Source organism: Erinaceus europaeus, chromosome 2 (assembly GCF_950295315.1).
Source record: "Erinaceus europaeus chromosome 2, mEriEur2.1, whole genome shotgun sequence".
Lineage (NCBI taxonomy): Eukaryota > Metazoa > Chordata > Mammalia > Eulipotyphla > Erinaceidae > Erinaceus > Erinaceus europaeus.
In genome coordinates, this window is record NC_080163.1 from 46,268,186 (window position 1) to 46,293,416 (window position 25,231).

Consider the following 25,231-nt stretch of genomic DNA (forward strand, 5'->3'; position numbering starts at 1 on the left):
CAGGAGCAGTGGATTTGTAATGCAGCATTGAGCCCCAGTGATAACCCTGGAGGCAAATAATGATAATAATAATAACAATAACAACAGTGATAATAAGTATTGGGGTGTGGGTGGTGGCACACCTGGTTGAGTGTTATCATGCACAAGGAACCACATTCAATCCCCCAGTCCCCGCCTTCAGGGGAGAAGCTTCACAAGTAGTGAAGTAGTGCCTTAGGTCTCTCTTTTTCTCCTTCTCTTTATCCTCTTTCCCTCTTAGTTTTTAATGTCAGATTAAAAATAAAAATAGATATTTTTAAAAGAAATAAAATGTCAATGGCCCAGGGGGTAGTGCAGTGGATAAAACATTGGATTCACAAGCATAAGGTCCTGAGTTTATCCCTAACATCACATGGTCTGGTACACTCTTCATGAAATAAATATTAAAAATTATAAAATAAAAATTTCGGCCAGGGAAATAGGTCAGCCTGTTAAAATCCAGTAATTATATGCTTGAGACCCCAGAAGCCCCATGTTCAATCACTCTTATCATTTAATACTAGATCTTAGAGGTGCTCTGGTCTCTCAGTCTCTCTCTCTGTCTCCTTTCTCCTCAAATACTAAATAAATAAAATTTAGAAAGAAATGTGAGGATGAGATGGTAGCTCACCAAGTAGAGTACACATGTTACCCTGTACCAAACCCATAGTCCCTACCCACTGAGGGGTAGCTTCATCAGTAGTGGACAGTACTGCATGTGTCTCCCCCTCTCTCTGTCTCTTATCTCTTTATCATCCTCTATAGAGAGGGAGAGGGAGAGGGAGAAGGAGAGCGTGAGAGAGAATCAACTGGGAGTGATGTCATGTAGCCACTGAGTACCAGTAATAATTGGTGTCAGGCAGGTAGGCAGGCAGGCAGACATCTGATATATGAGTCTTATAGGTTAAGTCAAAGCATCAGAAGAGATGCCTTCCTTTATGGTGGCTAAATAGGAAAATCCATTTTTTAATCTTATTCACCTTCTGGATGCTGTCTTTATTAGTTTACTCATGCTACATTGCACTCATTTTCTAAGGCAACTAATTGTTACCTCTTTGACCAGTTATTCTTCTATAGCCATAGCTCCCTCTGACCCTAGACAGTTCTGGCCTACTCTGATACTCCAGGGTTCTATTTTCTTCACAAAGTCTTGTCCAATTATATCTATGAATTACATACATATATGCATAAATGTGTTTTTAAATGAATGATAGCATGTTTATAGACTTTGGGAATTAGGCCTTGCACATATTTGAAGGATGGGCCATTGTTTCTCCTATCCTATACTGTCTGCTTGGATGAAATTATCCAGTTTAGTAGTATCACTTATAGCCAGAGGAATTCTCATAAATGCCCAGTGTATGAAGGGTTTATGCCTCATTGATCATGTCATTTAACTTCAGGCAAAGTAATAAAAAAATCTTCTTAAAATTACTAGCAAGAATGCTGAATTTTTACTACAGTTGAAGTCAAATTATAGAAATGGGAAATATAAATAATACAAATCTGATAAAGGACTGGGATATATACAGTATACTCTTACAACTGAATTATATAAAGACAACCTAATTTGAAAATGAATGAAGGTATGAACATACATAATTCTCTAAGAAAGAAATAATTAGTAGTCACAGTATACATAATAGCCAAAAAGGTGAAAACAACCCATATGTCAACCAATATACAAAGGGATTATCAAATACAATGTACATAGCACAACTTAGATGAGCCCTGAAAAACAAGCTAAGTGAAAGAATCCAGTGACAAAACTCCACATATTATATTTCTCCACTCAAATGAAAATAGATAATAGGGAGTTACATAGAGATGAAAGGAATAGAGGGGTGGTAGCTAAGGAGTATAGAACATTTTAGATAAGGGAAATGTTCTAAAATTGACCTAAGTAATGGATGCACTATTGTAAATATGCTGAAACCACTGAATTACATGCTTTAAATGGGAATTGTATGGTATATGAATTATATAATAAAACAGCCATGATTTTAAAAAAGGAATCTAAAATACTGAGGCATATTTTGGGAAAATGTGTTCAGCCACTTGAAAATACTGAAAATCCACAATTGTCAGGCTTATATACTGGAAAAGAGCAAATAATATACTCTTTAATAAAGTGTTGGCTAAATACTTTCTTTAAAGCTACCATTGATGGTGATTTTGCAGTGCCTACTCATTTGTAATTCTGTTAACATATATGTACCCAAAAAAGGAGAGGCATTTGTGAAACTTTTCCCATATTATTTAGGAAATATGTTGCTCCAAGAAGTGTATTATTTTACCTGAAATGTTAATTAAATTATTTTATATAACCATCAATCCTTTACAGGTTTGAACAGTCAATAACGTATAAATGACTTGTCAATTATGTTTGTACTTGTCCTGTTTAATAGCGCAATTCTCTCTCTCTGAACTCACAAAATTTACACCAACACAGAACTTAGTGTTTTATATTTGTGAAGACAATTTACATAACCAGTTTGGTACTTGGTGAAAACTTTTGCATCCTGTTGAAACATAATTTGTAAGACAAAGCAGGGACACATGGTGGCGCTGCAGGTTAAGAGGACCAAAAACAGATTTACTGTATGCCAGAACCTAGCCAGTTTCACACTGCCAGGAAGCTTTGTCAGAACAAAGGTGAGCAAGAAGCCTCTTAAACTCTATTTCACAGTGTAGTTCACGGCCTTCTGGACTAAAGGACCAGGATTACTAGAATTCATGGCATATACGAAGTTCCTGTGATCTGAATTTTAAGGAAAAAGCAATGGAGATCGGATGGGTGCATAATCAGGTACAAAGACAAGCCCTGGTTCTCTTTATTCTGCTCAGCATGTCTGGGGTGGGCTCGGACTTGGGTCCCTATTCAGTCGTGGAAGAAACCGAGCGAGGATCATTTGTGGCAAATCTAGGGAAAGACCTGGGGTTGGGGTTGACTGAGTTGTCCACCCGCAGAACCCGGGTAATTTTCCCAGGAGACAAAGAGCATTTGCACTTAAGTACGAAGACTGGGGATTTGCTCATAAATGAGAAACTAGACCGAGAGAAGCTATGTGGTCCAACTGAACCTTGTGTAGTGCATTTCCAAGTGTTAATGGAAAAGCCCTTTGAGATAGTTCAGGCTGAACTAAAGGTGAAAGACATAAATGACCATGCTCCCGTCTTCTCTGAAAGAAAAATGACTCTAAAAATACCAGAAAACAGTCCTCTGGGAACTGCATTTCCTTTGAGCAATGCTGTGGACTTGGATGTAGGCAGTAACGATGTTGACAACTATAAGATCAGCTCCAGCTCCCACTTTCGTGTTCTAACTCGCAGGCGTAGTGATGGCAGAAAATACCCTGAGCTGGTGTTGGACAAGGAGCTAGATCGGGAGGAAGAGCTTGAAATCTCTTTAACTCTGATAGCTCTGGATGGCGGTTCTCCGCCTCGCTTTGGTACTGCCCAGGTGTACATTGAGGTGGTGGATATCAACGACAATGCCCCCGAGTTTGAGCAGCTGCTTTACAAACAGCAGATTCCTGAGAACAGCCCTATAGGATCTATGGTTGTCACTGTCTCTGCTAGAGATTTAGACAGTGGAGTCAATGGAAAGATATCATACACACTCTTTCAACCTTCAGAAGATATTAGCAAAACTTTGGAGGTGAATCCAGTGACAGGAGAAATTCAATTGAGAAAACAATTAGATTTTGAAACAGTTCCCTACTATGAAGCTGACATCAAGGTCACTGATGGGGGAGGTCTTTCCGGAAAGTGCACTCTTATGTTGGAAGTGGTGGATGTGAATGACAACCCCCCTGAAGTGACCCTGACCACATTTACAAGTCCCATCCCAGAGAACTCCCCAGAGGTTGTAGTTGCCGTTTTCAGTGTTTCAGATAAGGACTCTGGAGACAATGGGAAAACTATTTGCACCATACAGGATGACCTTCCTTTTCATCTAAAACCCTCAGTCAAGAACTTTTATACCTTGGTTACTGATAAGCCACTAGACCGAGAAGAGAGAGCCGAGTACACCATCGTGATCACGGTGAGCGACCTGGGCAGCCCGCGGCTGCAGAGCCAGCACCAGGTGACTGTGCGCGTGTCCGACGTGAACGACAACGCCCCCGCCTTCAGCCAGCGCGCCTACACCCTGCGCGTGCGCGAGAACAACAGCCCCGGGCTGGCGCTGGGCAGCGTGCGCGCCTGGGACGCGGACGAGGGCGCCAACGCGCAGCTCAGCTACTCGCTGCTGCCATCGCCCTCGCCCTCGGCCTCGGCCTCGACCGGCCGCCCGCAGCAGCCGGCCCCGGGCGCGCTGGTGTCCATCGACGCCGACAGCGGGCAGCTGTTCGCGCTGCGCGCCCTGGACTTCGAGGCGCTGCAGGCCTTCGAGTTCCTGGTGGGCGCCACGGACCGCGGGTCGCCGGCGCTGAGCAGCCAGGCGCGGGTGCGCGTGCTGGTGCTGGACGCCAACGACAACGCGCCCTTCGTGCTGCACCCGCTGCAGAACGGCTCCGCGCCCTGCACCGAGCTGCTGCCGCGCGCGGCCGGCGCGGGCTACCTGGTGAGCAAGGTGGTGGCGGTGGACGGCGACGCGGGCCAGAACGCCTGGCTGTCGTTCCAGCTGCTCAAGGCCACGGAGCCCGGGCTGTTCGGCGTGTGGGCGCACAGCGGCGAGGTGCGCACGGCTCGGGCGCTGAGCGAGCGCGACGCGCCGCGACACCGGCTGGTGGTGCTGGTGCGGGACAATGGCGACCCGCCGCTGTCGGCCAGCGTCACGCTGCACGTGCTGCTGGTCGATGGCTTCTCGCAGCCCTACCTGCCGCTGCCCGCCGCGCCCGACGCCGCCGCCGCCGCCGCGGGTGCCGCCGCCGCCGGAGCGCGGCCCGAGCGCCTGACCGTCTACCTGGTGGTGGCCTTGGCCGCAGTGTCGTCGCTCTTCCTGTGCTCGCTGCTGGCCTTCGTGGCCGCGCGCCTGTGCCGGCGGGCCGGGCGGACTGAGGCGGCGGCGGGGGCGCTGGCGGGGCCCGAGGGACACTTTCCGGGACACCTGCTGGACGCGGGCGGCGCGGGGACCCTGTCGCACAGCTACCAGTATGAGGTGTGTTTGACTGCAGGTACAAGGAACAGCGATAGTGAATTCAAATTTTTGAAGCCCACTATTCCCAGTGTACATGCACAGGGTCCTGGAGAGAATATTGAAGAAAACCTCACCTTTGGAGAGAGCCCTGCATTTAATTTTCATTAAATATTATTATTTCTCAGTTATTTTTCAAGTAGTATGTAACCTTATTTAGGGTATCTTAATATTAAGTTTTAAAGATTTTTAAAGATTATTATGCAAATTCCAGCTTAATCACCAATTACATTTCTGTTTTGTATAGTTATATGTCACAGTAATTAACAGTTTCAATTACCACTCTTCTAAGTAACAAACTTACAGTTTCATCTTTCAAATTATAGACTTAACTTTTTAATTCTGAAAGCTGAGCTTTTGAGTTTTCTTCTATTATCTGTCTTGACCTGCATTTTATGACACTACCCTTTTGTACTCCACGCCTGCACCTCTGACCTACTTTAGCATTTTGTTAATCATGTTCACACTTAATATTTATGAAGTATTTCTCTATTGGACACACATAAAATGATACATCATTATCAACATTTAAAACCCCAATAATACTCTATCTTATTTATTTTTCTAAATGCACTTTCTTAGTTGATATTTTTCTAATCACGTGACCTGATATATAAAACACTCCATTTATGTCAACAGAAATGTAACAACCAGCATGACAATGAATAAAAATTAAAACATTTCAAAATCAGAGAATTCTGGTAGAGTGAAGAATATTCGCTTTTATTTTACTTTGTAAATTCAGTTTATCAAACTTGAAAGTCAAATTGATATAGTCATAAAGAAAATAAGTTCAGGGCGGTGTCCCACCTGGATAAGCGCACGTTACAGTGCTCAAGGACCCGGGTTCGAGCCCCCGTCCCCACCTGCGGAGGGAAAGCTTCTCGAGTGGTGAAGCAGGGCTGCAGGTGCCTCTCTGGCTCTCTCCTCCCTATTCCCCCCTTCCTTCTCGATTTCTGGCTGTCTCTATCCAATAAGTAAATAAAGATAATTAAAAATTTTTAAAAAAGAAAAGTTTTTCAGTCTCCAAATCTCTTCTATACAGTGATTCCTTTAGAATTTACCTCAATATTTCTATTTTATTTGTTCTATATTTTATTATTATACATGTGCTGCTATGTCTTGACATTCAGTTTTATACTTTAATTACTTCTTGTGATAAGAGTGAACTTTCTTACTGTACAACAAAATACACATCACATTGTATATACCTCCTTTGTCTTATTCTTTCAACGGTGTTATCTTTTGTGCATTTTTTTAAATGTTAAACTAGTAATTTTGCTCTATATTGCCAAGACTACTTCAAAATACAAATTTGTGTTGAAAAATCTTTACTAAAGATGGCCATTGATTTTATGTGGTTCTTTTTATATCTAATTTGTTGATTTTTTCATATTTCTCATTTGACTATCAATTTTTTAAGTATTAAAATGCCATACATCTACTATTTATTTCCTTAAGATCTTCATACTTATTTTTTCCTGTCTTTGTTTCATTTATATAATTGCTCTAAAAGCTGTCACATTATGACTTTTCCTTTAATAAACATGGTCCAGGGCATTTTTCTTTCTTAGTTTTCCCCATTATTTAGCTTACACAAATGTCTCATCACCTTCATAAAAATATAAGCAGAGGAGGTAACTTTTTAAAGATTTTTGCTCTGAAATAGTCTTTTTATTATCCCTTGATAGCTTTATGGGATATAAAATTCAGAACTGAAAACAGTTTTCCCAAAAATTTGGAAAACAGCATTTATTTTTCTGATTGCATATAAAGTTGCCATTATGTAGACTGACGCCACTCTAATATTTGTTTTTTCTTTCTTTTTTGATTTAATTTTTCTTAGTGATTTACAAAATTACAAAATAACACTGTTAACCACCACCAGAGTTCTTTCTATCCCCATTCCCTCCATTGGAAACTACAGTCATTCTCCCATGATCGCAGATACGGGTTGGCTAGTCTATAATTGTCTATCTATTCCATTTTCCTCTGTGGTTCTGCTTTTCTTCCATTTAAGTCACAGGTATACCTATTACTATTTCCGTGTGCCTTTCCTTTTTTCCTCTTATCTCGCTGGGTTCTGATAGAACTGAATTTCAGAGCGCTGTAGTCATCATCTCCTAACACCCCTTTCCCCCCACAGGAGTATGGACCAAAATTATTTTTAGGGTGCAAAAAGTGTCTGGCTTCTGTAATTGGTTCTCTGCTGAACATGGGCTTTGGCAGATTCTGTTTTTCTTCTTTTTTCTTTTTGTTGCTAGTACTTCATCACCCTAGACTGACTTTACCAGATAGAAAGAGACAAAGGGTGAGAGGGGGAAAAAAAGGGTGAGAGAGAAAGGCATCACACAGCACCTAAGCTTTCCCCAGTTCAGACTCAAATCTAGGTTTTGCCAGCCCTGATTTCCACTTTAATGTAGCTCCCCCCCCATTTTGGAAGCATGGAAACCTCATATTAAAAGATAATGTGTCAGAAATTTACATATATATGCATGAATTTGGTCATATCAGTGTATCATGTTAATATCTAAATCTTTTTCAGTTCTGAGGAATTTTCTTATTTTTTATCATAATGTAGCCCTTGAATTTTTCCATATTCTCACTTTAATCAGAGATTCATCAGGTTACTGTTAGATCTTCTGAACTGAAGTTTTCCTAAGATTCTGATTTTCCTTCCTTTTTTCCTTGCTCTCTGTCTCTTCTACTTATTCAATAATTTGGATAATTTATTATATGGTCTTTATATCAAGATTTTTTTTTACTGGCAAACATATTAAAAACTCTTGGTTTTTTCAGTGTTTTTCATGCTGATAGCATGCTTTTTTATTTAAAAAATAGGTTATAAGATTTTAGGATAACAGAGTATAGTTCTACACCACACCCGCCACTAAAGATCTGTGTTCCCATCCTCCCACCTCCTAAAGAATACTACCATAGTTTTCAAAAGTCAAGAACAGTTTTCTTACTTTTTTTAGTGATTTAATATTGATTTATAAAATTTTGAGATAATGGGTATAATCCCACACCTTTCTCACCACCGAACATCTGTGTGTCTGTTTCCTCCATTGGAAACTGCAGTAGTTCTCCCAAGGTCATAGATGTGAGTTGGCTATTGTATATATATTTGCTCATTTTAAAAAATATGATCCTGCCTTCTCTTCCTTTTTAAAATTTCTTTATTGATGAATTAATGTTTTACATTCAACAGTAAATACAATAGTTTGTACATGCATAACATTTTTGTTTTCCATGTAACAATACAACCCCCACTAGGTCCTCTGTCTTCCTTTCTAAGTCACACCTACACCTATTGCTACTTCTTAGTGTCCTTCCTTATTTCATCTTCTCTCTCTGGGTCATGATGGAATTGCAGTTCAGAGCCTCCTGGCCATCTTCAGCTAACATTTCTCCCCCTCTGGATTGAGTTTTTTTGATAGCCTCCTGTGACATATGCAAAAGTAACACTTTCTTTCATCAATAATCAATCCATTAATTATTTTAAATGCATCTTATGAAAATGCCATGCAGTAAAAACTAGTATGTGCCTATTTTAGAAATAAAAAAGTTGATAATCTGCCCAAAGTGTATTAACTAGTGAGGGGGCACTTAAGTCTCATCTTATAGCAAGAGCATGTATTTCAAACATTTACTATTCAGATTAAATGGGTGAACAATGGAAAGTACAGAATTCTCAATGATTGTTAGCGCTTAACATATTTCACTACTCTGGGGATATTACTCAGTAATTTTAAAAGACTTTTTTCTTTTTTCTCAATTATACCAGTTTCCTGATATTCCTTTTTGTTTTGGGTTTTACAGTGATGGTTTTGGCCTTTTTAATGTTACATTGTAGTTGTTTGCTTAAACATCTATAATCTTTGGCTATCTCCTCATATTCAACAATAATTAGATATTATAGGGCAGTAGTCTTGGGGTTTTTTGTGATTAAATGGGGCATGTTGATTACAGGGTTTCACTGTAATGTAACAATTGTAGAATAGGGATATTAACTTGGAAGTCCTCCAAATATCAGTATTGTAAATTTTTACCTAAGCATTTCACATTGTATTGGCTAGAATTGTACAGTATTTTAATACCAGGGAGAGAATGATACATAAAGTTTGTAACTTCCAAAGAATATTGCTATGTGGAGAGCTAGAAATATCACAGTTCAAGATATGTAATTTTGCTCTATTGCTTTTTTTAAGTTTATACATCCTACTTCACTCAATTCTGTATAGAACCTTCTGTAAAAACTAGTACTAGAGATAGTACTATTTAGATTTTCCATAGAATAAACTTCCTAGTCTCTCATCTTGAATTATTTTTCTGTCCACAGAGGATGATGTGATGATCAGAGAATTCAGTTTTCCTCCTTTAGTTATTAACTAAAGGATACTTCATTCTTACATGCTAAATCCCTTTGAATCTTGCATTTAAATGGGATAATGTGGGGAAAACCCACTAATACTTGTAAATGCATTCAGTACAGAAATTTTAGCTGTTTATTAAACTGCTAGCTCAACTGCTTTTCCACCTGTTTTCTGTCATCTAACGTGTGTTTATTTGTGCATTTAAGTCTTTGTGAGCTTGTACAGTGTTACTATTTTCTGTAATTTGTGGGGTATTTTAAAGGGGAGAGGATAATTGGGCAGTTGATTTATTTACATTTTAAAGTCTACCATTTTGAATGACTGACTTCCTTTTTAAAATTCTTATTTATTCATTTATTTGTATTATTATTACTTATGAAATTATTGCTCAGCCCCAATGGTGGTGTGGGGGATTGTACCTCGGACCTCAGAGCCTCAGGCATGAATGTCATTTTCCAAAAACATTATGCTATCTCCCCTGCCCCATTTTTTTTATTGCCACCAGGGTTATCATGGACTCTGCCTGCATGAGGAATTCACCACACTTTGACAGCCCCTCCCCCCCTTATTTGAGAGAACAGAGAGAAATTGATAATAGAGGAGATAGGGAGCCAGGAGGTGGTGAACCTGGTTAAGCACGAACATTACAGTGCACAAGAACCCAGGATCAAGCCCTTGGTCCCCATCTTTAGGGGGAAAGCTTCACGAGTGTGAGGCAAGACCACAGGTGTCTCTTTTTCACTCTACCTTCTTCTCCCCTCTCAATTTCTCTTTGTCTCTATCAAATAATAGATAAAATATAAAAACAGAGGGAGAGAAAACAAGAGACAACTGCAGCACTTGTTTCACCACTTCTGAAGCTTCCCACCTTCAGATGGGTCTTTGAGCATGATAACATGTATACTCAAAACAAGTGTGCTATTGTTGAGCCCCAAAAGTGAGATTTTCAACTCTGTATCTTACTTTTTCAGGCATGTAATTTGAGTTTAACATTTTTAATGTGAATACATTAGATTCCCTCACATATTTTATTTGCCACCAGGGTTGTCACAGGCTAGGTTTCTGCATGACTTCACCATCCTCACAGCCATTTTTTTCTCTCACTTTTTAAAAAAAATTTTATAAAAAGAAAACACTAACAAAAACCATAGGATAAGAGGGGTACAACTCCACACAATTCCCACCACCATCTTTTTAAAGTGGTTAATAAAATGTAAGTTTATCCATGGCAAGTGGTTGTGACCCTATAGGATAGCAGAAAAATGTATGTAATTATTCTTTGGAATCATGAAATATGCATAACATTATTGAATGTCTTTGCTCAAATGGGCTTTAGGGATCACCTTCATTTTTTAAATTTCTTTACTGGGGCATCAGTGGTTTACAGTCAACAGTAAAATACAATACTTTGTACATGAGTAACATTTCCCAGTTTTCCACATAACAATTCAACCCCCCCACTAGGTCCTCCTTTCTTTTACTTTTTTTTTTTTTGGAGGTTGAGAGATAAAATTTGAGAGCAATGGAGATAGAAACACCTATACTGATTTACCACTTGTGAAGCTTCTTTCCTGTAGATGGAGGCCAGGAGTATAAACCTGTGTCCTCACACATAGCAATATGTATTCTATCAGGTGAGCCACCATATGCTTCCTATCCATTCTTGAGAGTATTTTTAAAATTTCTTATAAAAGACATAATTGGTGAGCCCCTATCATCAATTACTGTCTTCCCCATTCTATAACAACTATGTACTTTGGTTAGGGCTACAGCTACCTAAAGATTAAGATGTGGTCTCAGGTATGATCAAAATGATGCAAAGGCCTAAGATGGATATTTAGATTGAGAAACTAAAATTTTGTTATACCATAGCATGGCTCAGCTTTGGCTTATGGTGGTGTTAGGGACTGAATCTGGGACCTTTGGAGCCTCAGGCATGAAAGACTTTTTGCATAACCATTATGCTATTTCCCCAGTTCTGAAACGAGACTCTTCACCTATAATTCTAAAGCTCTAGAAACAGTGTAGTAGATACATGATCTTGGTTTAGTTAGAGTAAAATTAAGTCTTTGATCTATAACTGGGTAAGAGAATATGTCTCACTTTTCATTCCTATACTCAAATAGAATATGGCCATTATTATAGCTGGAATAAATCTTGTAAGTTTCAGCAAAGCCATTTTTAGGAGTAAGCCTGATTTAACTGAGGATAAAATGTTTGTGTTTGAGTAATACAGAATATTTTTGCAACTTATGAGAAACTGGAACTAAATTCTGGATATAATGTGTTCCACCCAATATTTTACTTACCGCTGTTCACAGTTCATTGGTATCAAGGAAATGCACAGAAATATCTCCTTGTGCAATAATACACACACACACATTCATTTCCTTGTTAATCAGATTGCACATCCTCTGAGAGGACTTCTGAAATGAATTGTTTCATTTCTCTTATCACCCAACAAAACCAAGTCATGATGAAATTTTGTTCATTTTTACAGTCATTTACATGCATTTTCTCTCAAATTCTCAACCCTTTCTGAAAGATTACAAACCTTTGGGACCCAGGAGTTACATTTTATATTTCTATTTTCACCACAACTGAGCACCTCTGGTTACGCTAAGATTGGAGAGGGATACTTAGATGTTTTAGAAACAAGTCTTAGAGTATCACAAAATACAATAAATAAATAAATAAATAACAGTTTTATGGAAGATAGATTATATGTCTGATTAACTAAACACAATATGTAAAAAAAAAAAAGATTTGCTTCTGGAGGACACTTATGCAAGTAGAACTTAGGTAACTTTCACCTAAACCTGAAAATCTGTAGAGACACATGGTGGCGCTGCAGGATAACACAGAAGAAAACACCAACTAGGTGACATTCTGGGCAGTGTTATCCAGTGCACAAAGAGCATTGGGAAGACTGCAAGAACAAGCTTTCAAGAGGCAAACTAGTAGCTAGTCAACAGAGGCCTGAAGATTCAGTGGCTATTATCTGTGGTTATATCGGAGCCAAGGTTCCCTGAACTGTGGAGTGAAGCTTTTCTGCCTTTGGAAAAGTGGCTATGGAGATCAGAGGGGCAGATACTCGAAGGATAAGGATAAGGATAAGGCAAGTCTTGTTTCTTTTTGTCGTGCTGGGGTTGCCTCAGGCAAGCTCCCACATTGGGCAATTTTCAGTGGCTGAGGAAATGCTGAGTGGGAGCTTTGTTGGTAATTTGGCGAAGGACCTGGGACTGGAAGTGAGTGAGCTGTCTAGTAGGGGAGCACAGTTGGTCTCTACTGATAATATACAGTGTTTGCAACTGGACATAAATTCGGGGGATTTGCTCTTAAGCAAAGCTCTAGATCGGGAGGAGCTCTGTGGCTCCACGGAGCCCTGTGTGTTGCACTTCCAGGTACTAATGAAAAATCCCTTGCAGTTTTTACAGATTGAACTCCAGGTCAGGGATATAAATGACCACACCCCTGTCTTCTTAGAGAAGGAAATACTCCTAGAAATCCCAGAAAACAGTCCCATTGGTGCTGTGTTCTTACTAGAGAGTGCAAGGGATTTTGATGTAGGAAACAACAGTGTGAAAAGCTACACACTAAGCAGCAACTCTCACTTCCACATGAAAATGAGAGTCAATCCAGACAACAAGAAATACCCAGAGTTAATTCTCCACAAGTCACTGGATTATGAAAAGCAGCCGCAGCTCAGTTTCCTCCTCACTGCTCTGGATGGAGGGTCTCCACCCAGGTCTGGGACTGCATTTGTTAGGGTCCTGGTGGTGGACATTAATGACAACTCCCCTGAGTTTGAGCAGTCATTTTATGAGGTGAAGATTCCTGAGAATTGTATAACAGGCTCACTGGTTCTTAATGTGTCAGCTTGGGATTTAGACTCCGGAAAAAATGGTGAAATATCATATAGCTTTTCCCATGCCTCAGAAGATATTCTCAAGATATTTGAAATAAATAAAAAATCTGGAGAAGTCCGTTTAAGGGCATCCTTGGATTTCGAAACCACTGAATCATACTCCATAATAGTTCAAGCAACTGATGGGGGCGGACTCTTTGGAAAATCAACAGTAAGAATTCAGGTGATGGATGTGAATGACAATGTTCCAGAAGTCACTGTGTCATCAGTTACCAGTTCAATACCAGAAAATTCACCTGAAATTGTGGTTATGGTTTTTAGTACCCGAGACAGAGACTCTGGGGACAATGGAAGAATGATTTGCACTATCTCAGAAGATAATCCATTTGTGCTAAAGTCTTCCATTATGAATTACTACACATTAGAAACAGAGAGGCCACTGGACCGAGAAGAGAGAGCCGAGTACACCATCGTGATCACGGTGAGCGACCTGGGCAGCCCGCGGCTGCAGAGCCAGCACCAGGTGACTGTGCGCGTGTCCGACGTGAACGACAACGCCCCCGCCTTCAGCCAGCGCGCCTACACCCTGCGCGTGCGCGAGAACAACAGCCCCGGGCTGGCGCTGGGCAGCGTGCGCGCCTGGGACGCGGACGAGGGCGCCAACGCGCAGCTCAGCTACTCGCTGCTGCCATCGCCCTCGGCCCCGGCCTCGCCCTCGGCCTCGGCCTCGACCGGCCGCCCGCAGCAGCCGGCCCCGGGCGCGCTGGTGTCCATCGACGCCGACAGCGGGCAGCTGTTCGCGCTGCGCGCCCTGGACTTCGAGGCGCTGCAGGCCTTCGAGTTCCTGGTGGGCGCCACGGACCGCGGGTCGCCGGCGCTGAGCAGCCAGGCGCGGGTGCGCGTGCTGGTGCTGGACGCCAACGACAACGCGCCCTTCGTGCTGCACCCGCTGCAGAACGGCTCCGCGCCCTGCACCGAGCTGCTGCCGCGCGCGGCCGGCGCGGGCTACCTGGTGAGCAAGGTGGTGGCGGTGGACGGCGACGCGGGCCAGAACGCCTGGCTGTCGTTCCAGCTGCTCAAGGCCACGGAGCCCGGGCTGTTCGGCGTGTGGGCGCACAGCGGCGAGGTGCGCACGGCTCGGGCGCTGAGCGAGCGCGACGCGCCGCGACACCGGCTGGTGGTGCTGGTGCGGGACAATGGCGACCCGCCGCTGTCGGCCAGCGTCACGCTGCACGTGCTGCTGGTCGATGGCTTCTCGCAGCCCTACCTGCCGCTGCGCGCCGCGCCCGACGCCGCCGCCGCCGCCGCCGCCGCCGCGGGTGCCGCCGCCGCCGGAGTGCGGCCCGAGCGCCTGACCGTCTACCTGGTGGTGGCCTTGGCCGCCGTGTCGTCGCTCTTCCTGTGCTCGCTGCTGGCCTTCGTGGCCGCGCGCCTGTGCCGGCGGGCAGGGCGGGCTGAGGCGGCGGCGGTGGCGGCGGGGGCGCTGGCGGGGCCCGAGGGACACTTTCCGGGACACCTGCTGGACGCGGGCGGTGCGGGGGCCCTGTCGCACAGCTACCAGTATGAGGTGTGTCTCGCGGGGGGCACCGGGACTAATGAGTTTAAGTTTCTGAAGCCCGTCCTCCCCAATCTCCCATCCCTGTGCCCTGGTCAGGAAATGGAGGATAATCCTACCTTTCAAAGTAGCTTTGAGTTTAATATTAAGTGACCATAACTAGTTTTTAAATTCCGTATTGTACTTTACTGATAATGCTTTCAAACTGATTATTTCCTCCATATGGAACTGAAATTCCTTTTATATTTTGCATGTTCTACCTTTCTTTACTTTTTACTAGTGAACTGTAATTTGTGGCTTTAATGAATTGGTGATCTTTTATCCCATAGCAGGGATAAAAAATCTGTAATATTGGGCGGTAGCACAGCGGATTAAGCGCACGTGGAGCAAAGCGCAAGGACCTGCTTAAAGACACCCCCCCCCTGCTCCCCACCTGCAGGGGAATCGCTTCACAGGCGGTGAAGCAGGTATGCTGGTGTCTTTCTCTCCCTCTCTCTGTCTTCCTCTCCTTTCTCCATTTCTCTCTGTCCTGTCTAAGAACGATGACATCAATAACAACAACAACAATAATAACTATAACAACAATCAAAAACAAGGGCAACAAAAGGGAAAATAAATAAAAGTTAGAAATCTAAAATTTTAAATATTACAAAATATGTAATATTTTGCTTTCTTAAAACACAACACCATGTCACTTTTAGTCCTACTTATACTTATGGTAAAATAAAGAATTAGAAGAATGTCAAATGTTTTAGCATCTTTTCCATTCGATTTATTTATGTACTTTTTTGTTGTTAAAGCTCACTTAAGAAATGTCGTTTCCATTCTTTTTTTAAAGGATTTGTTGTAGTTATCACATATGTAATAGAAAATTTCGCTATAGAGAGAGGAAGAGGAGGGAGGGAGGGAGAAAAGAAAATGCTCTGCTACCTGGGACATCAGGGATACATTTGGATTCTCAGATATGCAAGTCTGATATTCTACCTGATAACCTATTTATCCACCTTCATAATCTTAATTTAACATTTTATTATCTTTATTTATTGAATAGAGAGCCAGAAATCAAGAGGGAAGGGGGCTATAGAGAGGGAGAGAGCAGACAGACACCTGCAGCTCTGCTTCACCACTTGCAAAGCTTTCCCCCTGCAGGTGGGAACTGGGGGCTCAAACCCGGGTCCTTGCACACTGTAATGCATGCACTTAACCAGGTGTGCCACCACCCGGCCCCTTGATTTAAGATTTAAAATGTGTTTATTATTTTGAAAGTAATCCTGAAATGCTGTATCCTATTACACAGCCTTGTTAGAGTCAGAAAGCAATTTTCTTAGCATCTCTTCTTTATTTATCCTGGAAAATGTTTGTGAAGGATATTACTATTGTGTCCACCCACAGAATCTTGGAATATGCAGCTGTTTTTCCATATGTCTCATTAATGCTGTGCACTTACAGCACAATCCAGCTAAGTTCATTTTATATTCATGTGTTCTCCAATTAAGTTATAATGTAGTACTTATAAATACAGTATAATGTTTATTTAAGGACTAATTTATTCATTTATTTATGAGAGAGGTGGGACACAGAAAGAGAAGGAGAGAGAGGGGGAGAGAAAGAATACACCAGAGCTTTACTCTGGCACATTCAATGCCAGGGATCAAACCTAAGATATTATCCCTGAAAGTCCAACACTTCATTCATTGCACCACCTCTCCTGCCAGGATACATGTTTCATGAACAATGCTTAGCTTTTTAACTGTGAACTAGCCATAATTATAAAATTAACAAATGTGATTCCTATGTACTGGTTATAGTTAACTTTAAATTAGGTATTTAAAACGCCCAGGTAGGGGTGGGGGTAGATATCATAATGGTTATGCAAAGAAAATCTCGTGCCTGAGGCTCCAAAGTCCCAGGTTCAGTCCCCCACACCACCATAAGCCAGAGCTGAGCAATGCTCTGGTTAAAGAAGGAGAGAAAAGAAAAATAAATAAAACACCCAGGTGGTGTGGTACACTCTGTTGAGTTCACACATTACCATGCTCAAAGATCTGTGTAGTTCACTACCAACTCCCCACTTGCAGGAAGGAAGCTTCATGAGTATTGGAACAATGCTGCAAGTGTCTCTATTTCTCTCTGTATCTCTCACCCTCTATGAAAAAGAAAAAAAACTGACTTGCAGGGACAGGGGCACCATGCTGACATGATGGGGAAAAGATAATATATATATATATATATATATATATATATATATATATATATATATATGTATATATATATATATAATAGCATTTGAAACATAAGAACAATTTGTGTATAGCAATACATTTTTTGCCACCAGCATTATTTTGGGGGCTCAATGTCTGCACTATTGTACCATGCCTAGAAGCTATTTTAAGATAAAAGTTGAGAGATAAAGAGAGTCTTGACACCATTGTACTGCTCTATGGCCAGTGCAGAGATTTCCGTCTCTTATAAAATAGAATATATGTACATTGCCATAAGGTAAATGTACATTTAGAAGAAGATAATATGTTAGAATTATAATATTTAAAATTTTAGGGGCTTAATAGGTATCTCAACATATAGAACATGTCTTTTATGAGTGAGGTCCTGGGTTAGATTCCCAGTGTACTTAAAAATGTACAAGTAAAATTCCATGGATGGTGAAATAGTGTTTTGTTGATTCTTCTCTTTTTTCTACCCCCATAAGTACAATAATCATGATGAGAAAATAGTAAAGTAGTAGAGTACCACTCTACTGTAACTGCTACATAAAGATCATCAAGAGTTTCTATTTAATGACTTTCATGCCTGAGGTTCTGAGGCCCTAGGTTCAATCTCCAGCATCACCATAAACCAGAGCTCAGCAGTGCTCTGGTAATCAAAGAAAAGAAAGCTTCTATACACTATGTAATACTCAGCAGTTAAGAATGATGGCACCATCTCTTTTGCTTCATGTTGGATAAAGTTTGAAGAAATCATGTTAACTGAGATAAACCAAGAGGAGAAGGATGAATACAAACCAGATTATTTCACTCATAGGTGGAATTTAAGAAACAAGAAAGGGAAAACAAAGCTCAGACTGGATTTTGTGTGTTGCACCATAGCAAAGAACTTTACTAGAGTGTAGGTGGGGTTTGGAATCCTGGTGCACGATGGTGGAAAGGACCTAAGTTGGGAATGAGAGTGTTTTATAGGCACCTATTGTGGGGAGATAAAAAATTGTACCCCTGTTTCAACAACTATAGTGTAAACCATTAATCGTCTAGTAAAATGATTAAAAAGATGTGATTCCATGGTCATGTTATCAGAAGGAATAATTTCCTTTTTTAAACATTCTTTTAAATTTATTTTTTATTAGGTAGAGATAGAAATTGAGAAGGGAGAGGGCAATAGGAAGAGAAACAGAAAGACATCTGCAGCCTGCTTCACTACTTGTGAAGCTTTCCCCCTGCAGTTGGGAACCAGCGGTTTGAACCCCAGGCCCTTGTACACTGTAACATGTGTGCTCAGCCATGTGTGCCACCACCTGGCCCCCCAAAATAATTTCTTATATGCACTAATTTTGTAAGCGATCTTTATGGATGAATAAAAGAATTTTATTTCATTTAGATAAGGTTATACTGCTGACAAAGAGGTGCGATTATACAATGACTTATAAAAGACTTGTATAGTATTCTAGTGTAAATGAACAGATAGACAAGACAGCTTTGCATCTCATGACTCCTCTGTTACCAGTTTTTATTCCAAGCAATTGCTTCAGCGTTTCCTATTGCAATGTCTTAAGCCATATTACTTTATCTGGGTCATAACTCATTTGGAATCTTGCTGGATGACATCCACTTGTCTCTAGTCTAGGCCCAGTAGTGGCACACAGACATTTTGTTTACAAACCGTCTGTGAGAACTTAATTCAGCTGCCACCACTAACAACAAGGAATGCTCAAATAGGCAATCTAAGTAGCCCAGTATCTAAGTATAGTCTGATTATTATGAAGAATGAGGGACAGGTCTTGACAAATATCTATCAGAATATTTCCCAAAGACTATCTTCTTGAATTCATTTTAATACTGTTTTCTTGACTTTTTTTCATAAGGATTTGCTACTGTTAATCTTACCTCAATGAAATTCTATTATTTTGATTACAGTATATACTTAAATGTACAAGTAGAAAAACTCATGACATTAATATTACTGACTGAACTCAACAAGTATTTACAAGAGTGGAGGAGAAAATATATTTGTAAATTACTTGAGAAATTTTCCTGAATTAATATTTATTCAGTTTAGGACATTTAAACAGATTCTTTCAAACATTTTTTAAAAACCTTGATTAAATGCACTTTATACACCCTGTTTAGATCTTGACTGAAATAAGCCAGCAGTAAAAATATATTTTGGGGAAGTCAAGCACAAATTTAGTAGAAATTATATTGTGTTATTGCTAAGTGTGTGGATTAGGATAATGGATTACTGTAGTTATATTTTTTGTATTTATTTATTTACCCTTTTGTTGCCCTTGTTGTTTAACATTGTTGTGGTTATTGATGTCATCGTTGTTGGATAGGACAGAGAGAAATGGAGAGAGGAGGGGAAGACCGAGAGGGAGAGAGAAAGACAGACACCTGCAGACCTGCTTCACCGCTTATGAAATGACTCCCCTGCAGGTGGGGAGCTGGGGGCTCGAACCAGAATCCTTACGCAGGTCCTTGTGCTTTGTGCCACGTGCGCTTAACCTGCTGTGCCACCACCTGACTCCCACTGTAGCTATATTCTAAAATTCCTTTTCTACTAGAGATATTTTGTGAAGTATTTATAAGTAAAAAATATACTTAATCTGGGAGTTGGTTCAGGACATTCCCAGTATATTCATGAATTACTTGCTCAAAGGCAGGAAAAAGTTACTAAAAAAGTAAAAATTCACAGAGACACATGGTGGCGCTGTAGGATAACAGTAGCACAGTGCCTGAGCTGTGGGCTCCATTATTCAGGAAAAGAGAACACCCAGCCAATAGGGGAAATATAAAAAGGTCTGCAGAGAGAGCTGTCTGAGTTACACACTACAAGAGCTTCCTATTTTTAAATCATAGATCCAGCTTTCAAAATTAGGACTGGGCTTAATTTTTTTTTTTTCCACAAAAGAGGCTGCTGGAAGGAACCATGGAGATCATTGCTCAACTGAAAAGGCAAGTCCTAATTCTTTTTGTTTTACTGGGATTATCTCAGGCACGTCCTGAATCTATTCAGTATTCTGTGGCAGAGGAAACAGAAGTTGGCTCTTTTGTGGCCAATCTAGCTAAGGATCTGGGGCTAGGACTGAAGGAGTTGTCCTCACGGGAGGCCAGAGTAGTGTCTGATGACAATGAAAAATATTTGCACCTCAGTTTGCTCACTGGGAATTTGCTTGTAAATGAGAAATTAGACCGAGAAGAGTTGTGTGGCTCCACCGAACCTTGTGTGTTGCATTTTCAGGTGGTATTGGAAAACCCTTTACAGTTTTTTCAGGCTGAGCTGCATGTAAAAGATATAAATGATCATTCCCCTACATTCTTTGACAAGGAAATGCTTTTAAAAATATCAGAAAGCACCACTATTGGAACTACATTTCTAATGGAGAGTGCTCAAGATTTGGACATAGGAATTAACAGTCTCCAAAACTACACAGTCAGCCACAATTCTCACTTCTACATTAAAATTCGAGACAAAGGTGATGGAAAGATATACCCAGAACTAGTCCTGGATAGAAACTTAGATCATGAGGAGGAGCCGGAAATCAGACTAACACTCATAGCACTGGATGGTGGGTCCCCACCCAGGTCTGGGACCACTCTGGTTCTCATCAAGGTCTTGGACATCAATGACAATGCTCCAGAGTTTCCACAGAAGCTCCATGAGGTGCAGCTTCTGGAAGACACACCCATTGGTTCCTTGATTACCACCATCTCTGCAAAAGATGTGGATGCAGGAAATTATGGGAAAATATCTTACACATTTCTGCATGTATCAGAGGATACTCGTAAAACATTTGAAATCAACGCAACATCTGGGGAAGTTCATTTGAGATGGAGCCTGGATTTTGAAGCTATACAATCCTACACTATAAATATTCAGGCAATAGATGGTGGAGGACTTTCAGAAGAATGTACTCTTTTGGTTAAAGTAATGGATATAAATGACAATCCACCAGAAATTACCATATCCTCAATTACAAAGACTATTCCAGAGAACACCTCAGAGACACTCGTGGTCCTTTTTAGTGTCCGAGATATAGATATTGGTGAGAATGGGAGGATAGTTTGTTCTATTCAAGATGAGATCCCATTTTTTCTGAAACACACCTTCAAAAATTTTTTCACTGTAGTTTCTGAAAAAGATCTGGACAGAGAGAAGCAGGCTGAGTACACCATCGTGATCACGGTGAGCGACCTGGGCAGCCCGCGGCTGCAGAGCCAGCACCAGGTGACTGTGCGCGTGTCCGACGTGAACGACAACGCCCCCGCCTTCAGCCAGCGCGCCTACACCCTGCGCGTGCGCGAGAACAACAGCCCCGGGCTGGCGCTGGGCAGCGTGCGCGCCTGGGACGCGGACGAGGGCGCCAACGCGCAGCTCAGCTACTCGCTGCTGCCATCGCCCTCGGCTCCGGCCTCGCCATCGCCCTCGGCCTCGGCCTCGTCCGGCCACCCGCAGCAGCCGGCCTCGGGCGCGCTGGTGTCCATCGACGCCGACAGCGGGCAGCTGTTCGCGCTGCGCGCCCTGGACTTCGAGGCGCTGCAGGCCTTCGAGTTCCTGGTGGGCGCCACGGACCGCGGGTCGCCGGCGCTGAGCAGCCAGGCGCGGGTGCGCGTGCTGGTGCTGGACGCCAACGACAACGCGCCCTTCGTGCTGCACCCGCTGCAGAACGGCTCCGCGCCCTGCACCGAGCTGCTGCCGCGCGCGGCCGGCGCGGGCTACTTGGTGAGCAAGGTGGTGGCGGTGGACGGCGACGCGGGCCAGAACGCCTGGCTGTCGTTCCAGCTGCTCAAGGCCACGGAGCCCGGGCTGTTCGGCGTGTGGGCGCACAGCGGCGAGGTGCGCACGGCTCGGGCGCTGAGCGAGCGCGACGCGCCGCGACACCGGCTGGTGGTGCTGGTGCGGGACAATGGCGACCCGCCGCTGTCGGCCAGTGTCACGCTGCACGTGCTGCTGGTCGATGGCTTCTCGCAGCCCTACCTGCCGCTGCCCGCCGCGCCCGACGCCGCCGCCGCCGCCGCCGGAGCGCGGCCCGAGCGCCTGACCGTCTACCTGGTGGTGGCCTTGGCCGCCGTGTCATCGCTCTTCCTGTGCTCGCTGCTGGCCTTCGTGGCCGCGCGCCTGTGCCGGCGGGCCGGATGGGCTGAGGCGGTGGCGGCGGGGGCGGGGTCGGGGCCCGAGGGACACTTTCCGGGACACCTGCTGGACGCGGGCGGCGGGGGGACCCTGTCGCACAGCTACCAGTATGAGGTGTGTCTCGCGGGGGCCCCTGGGACCAAGGACTTCAAATTCCTGAAGCCGGTTGTGACTGACTTTCCTCCCCAGGCTAATGGAGCCGAAGTGGAGGTAAATCCCACCTTTCGAAATAGTTTCCTATTCAGTTAGGTATTTGATCATTCTAGTAATCTCTGTTTAGTCCTAGTAATCTCTGTTTAATCCTAGAAATCGCCTAGTATTTTTATAATATTTTTATTTTATTTCTTTACTATTGGATGGAGTTAGAGAAATTGAGAAGGGAAGAGATTGGGGTCCTGTAAATTGTAATGTGTGCCCTTAACCTGTTGCGCCACCTCCTGGCCTCCAGTAGTATGTTACTGATAATCTGTTGTTCACTTCTTATGGGGAAATTATTCTAAAGTTACATACTGTGTCTACAACAGTGGTTTCCCTATAATTTCTTAGTAGATTTTCTTACACTCACTCAACTCTCTTTGACAATCTGAATAAAAATTATGTATTAGCATGGTTAAATTTGAATTTCATTCATCTATCAGTTTTTACAAATGTCTTGAAAGTCTTAATTATGCTGTGTTTCTAACCAATTGTCCTTATTACAGTTATGTTGTCATGTAAACATATTAAAATATTATAATGATATTTAATCTTCCAGTTCCTGGTGCGAGTCACTCCTGACCTTCCACCCAAAGAACCTTTTTATTTTCTTTAAGATTTTTAACTTTATTTAAATACTTTGACAGGACAGAGAGAAGTTGAGCATGAACGGAGAGGGGGAAGAGAGAGGCATCTCTTATGTTTGGTAAAAGAGAATGGTATCTAGAGAGGAAAGAAAGTAAAAGTGAGAAGGGACAGGAAATTGAGGCAGAAAACTAATAACACTAAGAATTGGTTATAAATTTATCAGTTTGGTTTGGTGGTGTTGCCCACCCCCATTTTATGGTGATACTTGGGTTTGAACTTGAGACATTTGGTGTGTCAGGGATGGAAGTCTTTTTGCATAACCGTTATATTATTTCCCCAGCTCTTAGACCTGTCAGTTCTCAATGTCAATGTCTTCTAAGTCCACAATGTAATTATCTTTGACTATAACAATAAAGCTTCTGTTTTTTATTAATACAACTTCTTTATTTAACCAGTCTTGAAGAGGGAGATCTTTCTTGAAACAAAAAGACAGGAAAGATACAGTCTTGACTATTTATTAGACTATATGCCATCAAACCTATCTTCCATTTACTCTTTTAAATAATAACTCAGTCAACAAATGGAATAAAAGATTCTTAAGTTAGTATCAACTAATTTATACTAGGGGATTTTGTTATGGACTTGATTTTGTATATGACAGCAAAAGGTGACAAGGTTTTATGAAATGTATTGATGTTAAAAAGATTTCCTTTAATTTTTCTGCCACAGGGTCAGTTAAAAAGTACTTATTTGCTTTTATAAAGGACAGGGTCACCAGAACATCACTTAGTTCTGACATATGGTGGTGCCAGGAATGGAAGCTGGGGTCTCTGGCATGCAAGTTCTATGCTTTAATAATGCACAGTTTCCCTTGCCCCGGTACTGATTTCTAATAATTTTATTTATATTTTAGTAGAGCAGGAAATTTGCCCCAAAATAACTGATGGAAATAAAAAACTAACTTTGTTCTGTTTGCTTACTGACACAGATATCAGGTTTATGTAATATAATAAAGCACTGTGTAACACAATCTTTACACCTTGGTCCATGCTATTTTCCTAGTCAGTCAGGTAACTGCTATGTCAGGATATATAGTACAGTGTATTACTTAAGTTTTATTATTAAAATAGAGGCTATAGTTTGTTTTTATCCTTAGGAATAAATGATTTTCAGTTCCATGTTAAGATATCAGGATTCTATAATCACAAGAGGTATATGCACTGCTTGCTAAGAATGAGTTGTGGTCTTTCCTAATTGATAATAAGTTTAACCTGCTGTCAGAAGAATCTTATTTTCTTTGCTGTTTAACTTTTTTTCTCTTTAACTTCAGCCCTTTATCTTTGTGGGATTTAATGACTTCAGTAAATCTCAGCTTCTATGTATAGAACTTGCATATTAAATATGTATATTTAAATTAATTTTAATAATGTAATTAGTAACAAATGTGGGTGCTTCTTACAAGTTGTCTTGGATAATGGAACAAAATGCATGTACACAGAGCTACAGAGGCATTCTTCTTAGATAATCTTTTCAAATGAGTTATCTACAACTCCTTAAGCTGTCTATTGATTCTGTTGAGTATGTATAATAAACTGATTCTCACTATTCTATCACTTAATTTTATACTGCTGAAGCATGTGAATGATCTCTTTATCTAATGTCCTAGCAGTGAGTTAGGAGTGTGTTCTTTTTTGGGAACATTTTGTTAACTACACATACTTCCCTACTCAATTTCTCCTCAGCTAAGGCTACACAGGATAATACACATTATAAACTCTTTGAGATTAAAGAAGGCATTTGTCTTCCCAGCATGTATTATAGAATAGTACCTGACAGTAATGTCAGATCAATGCATACTTGTTGAAAAAAGATATGGTTATCATTGTTATTGTATCATTTCCACAAGAACTGTAGCAAGGGCACTCTACTGGTTGGTTTACTGCCAGCCCCCACCTCCTGAGATTTTTAACAGAGTTGGTAGGAGACATTACTCATCTAAATTGCACCACTCTGATATTCTCTTTGTTTAGCAAATGAGTTTAGAATCCAAAATAGTCTAGGAATTTTAGAAATCTGTCTCATGTTGGCTAAATACATTGAAGGAAGCACATAAAGTCAATATACTTCAA

The 25,231-nt window shown here is 41.7% G+C and overlaps 1 protein-coding gene across 5 annotated transcripts; it reads left to right on the plus strand.

The window, feature by feature from the left end:
• Positions 1 to 2,570: 2,570 nt before the first annotated feature.
• On the plus strand, positions 2,571 to 24,698 carry LOC103108614 (protocadherin beta-16-like). 5 transcript variants are annotated; one of them, XM_060179708.1, is made up of 2 exons: positions 2,571 to 4,873; positions 4,913 to 6,197. In XM_060179708.1, exons 1-2 carry the CDS (start codon positions 2,801 to 2,803, stop codon positions 5,267 to 5,269), a joined length of 2,430 nt encoding a protein of 809 aa, XP_060035691.1. In that variant the 5' UTR covers positions 2,571 to 2,800; the 3' UTR covers positions 5,270 to 6,197. The 5 variants fall into 5 exon arrangements, with proteins under 5 accessions (XP_060035691.1, XP_060035674.1, XP_060035682.1 ...); XM_060179691.1 differs by lacking the exon at positions 4,913 to 6,197 and adding an exon at positions 14,740 to 15,704 and having other exon boundaries at positions 2,572 to 4,883; XM_060179699.1 differs by lacking the exon at positions 4,913 to 6,197 and adding an exon at positions 22,210 to 24,698 and having other exon boundaries at positions 2,573 to 4,883.
• Positions 24,699 to 25,231: the final 533 nt, after the last annotated feature.

Coding starts and splice junctions, on each gene's coding strand:
- LOC103108614 (XM_060179678.1), top strand. CDS start 12,606: ATGGAGATCAGAGGGGCAGATACTCGAAGGATAAGGATAAGGATAAGG.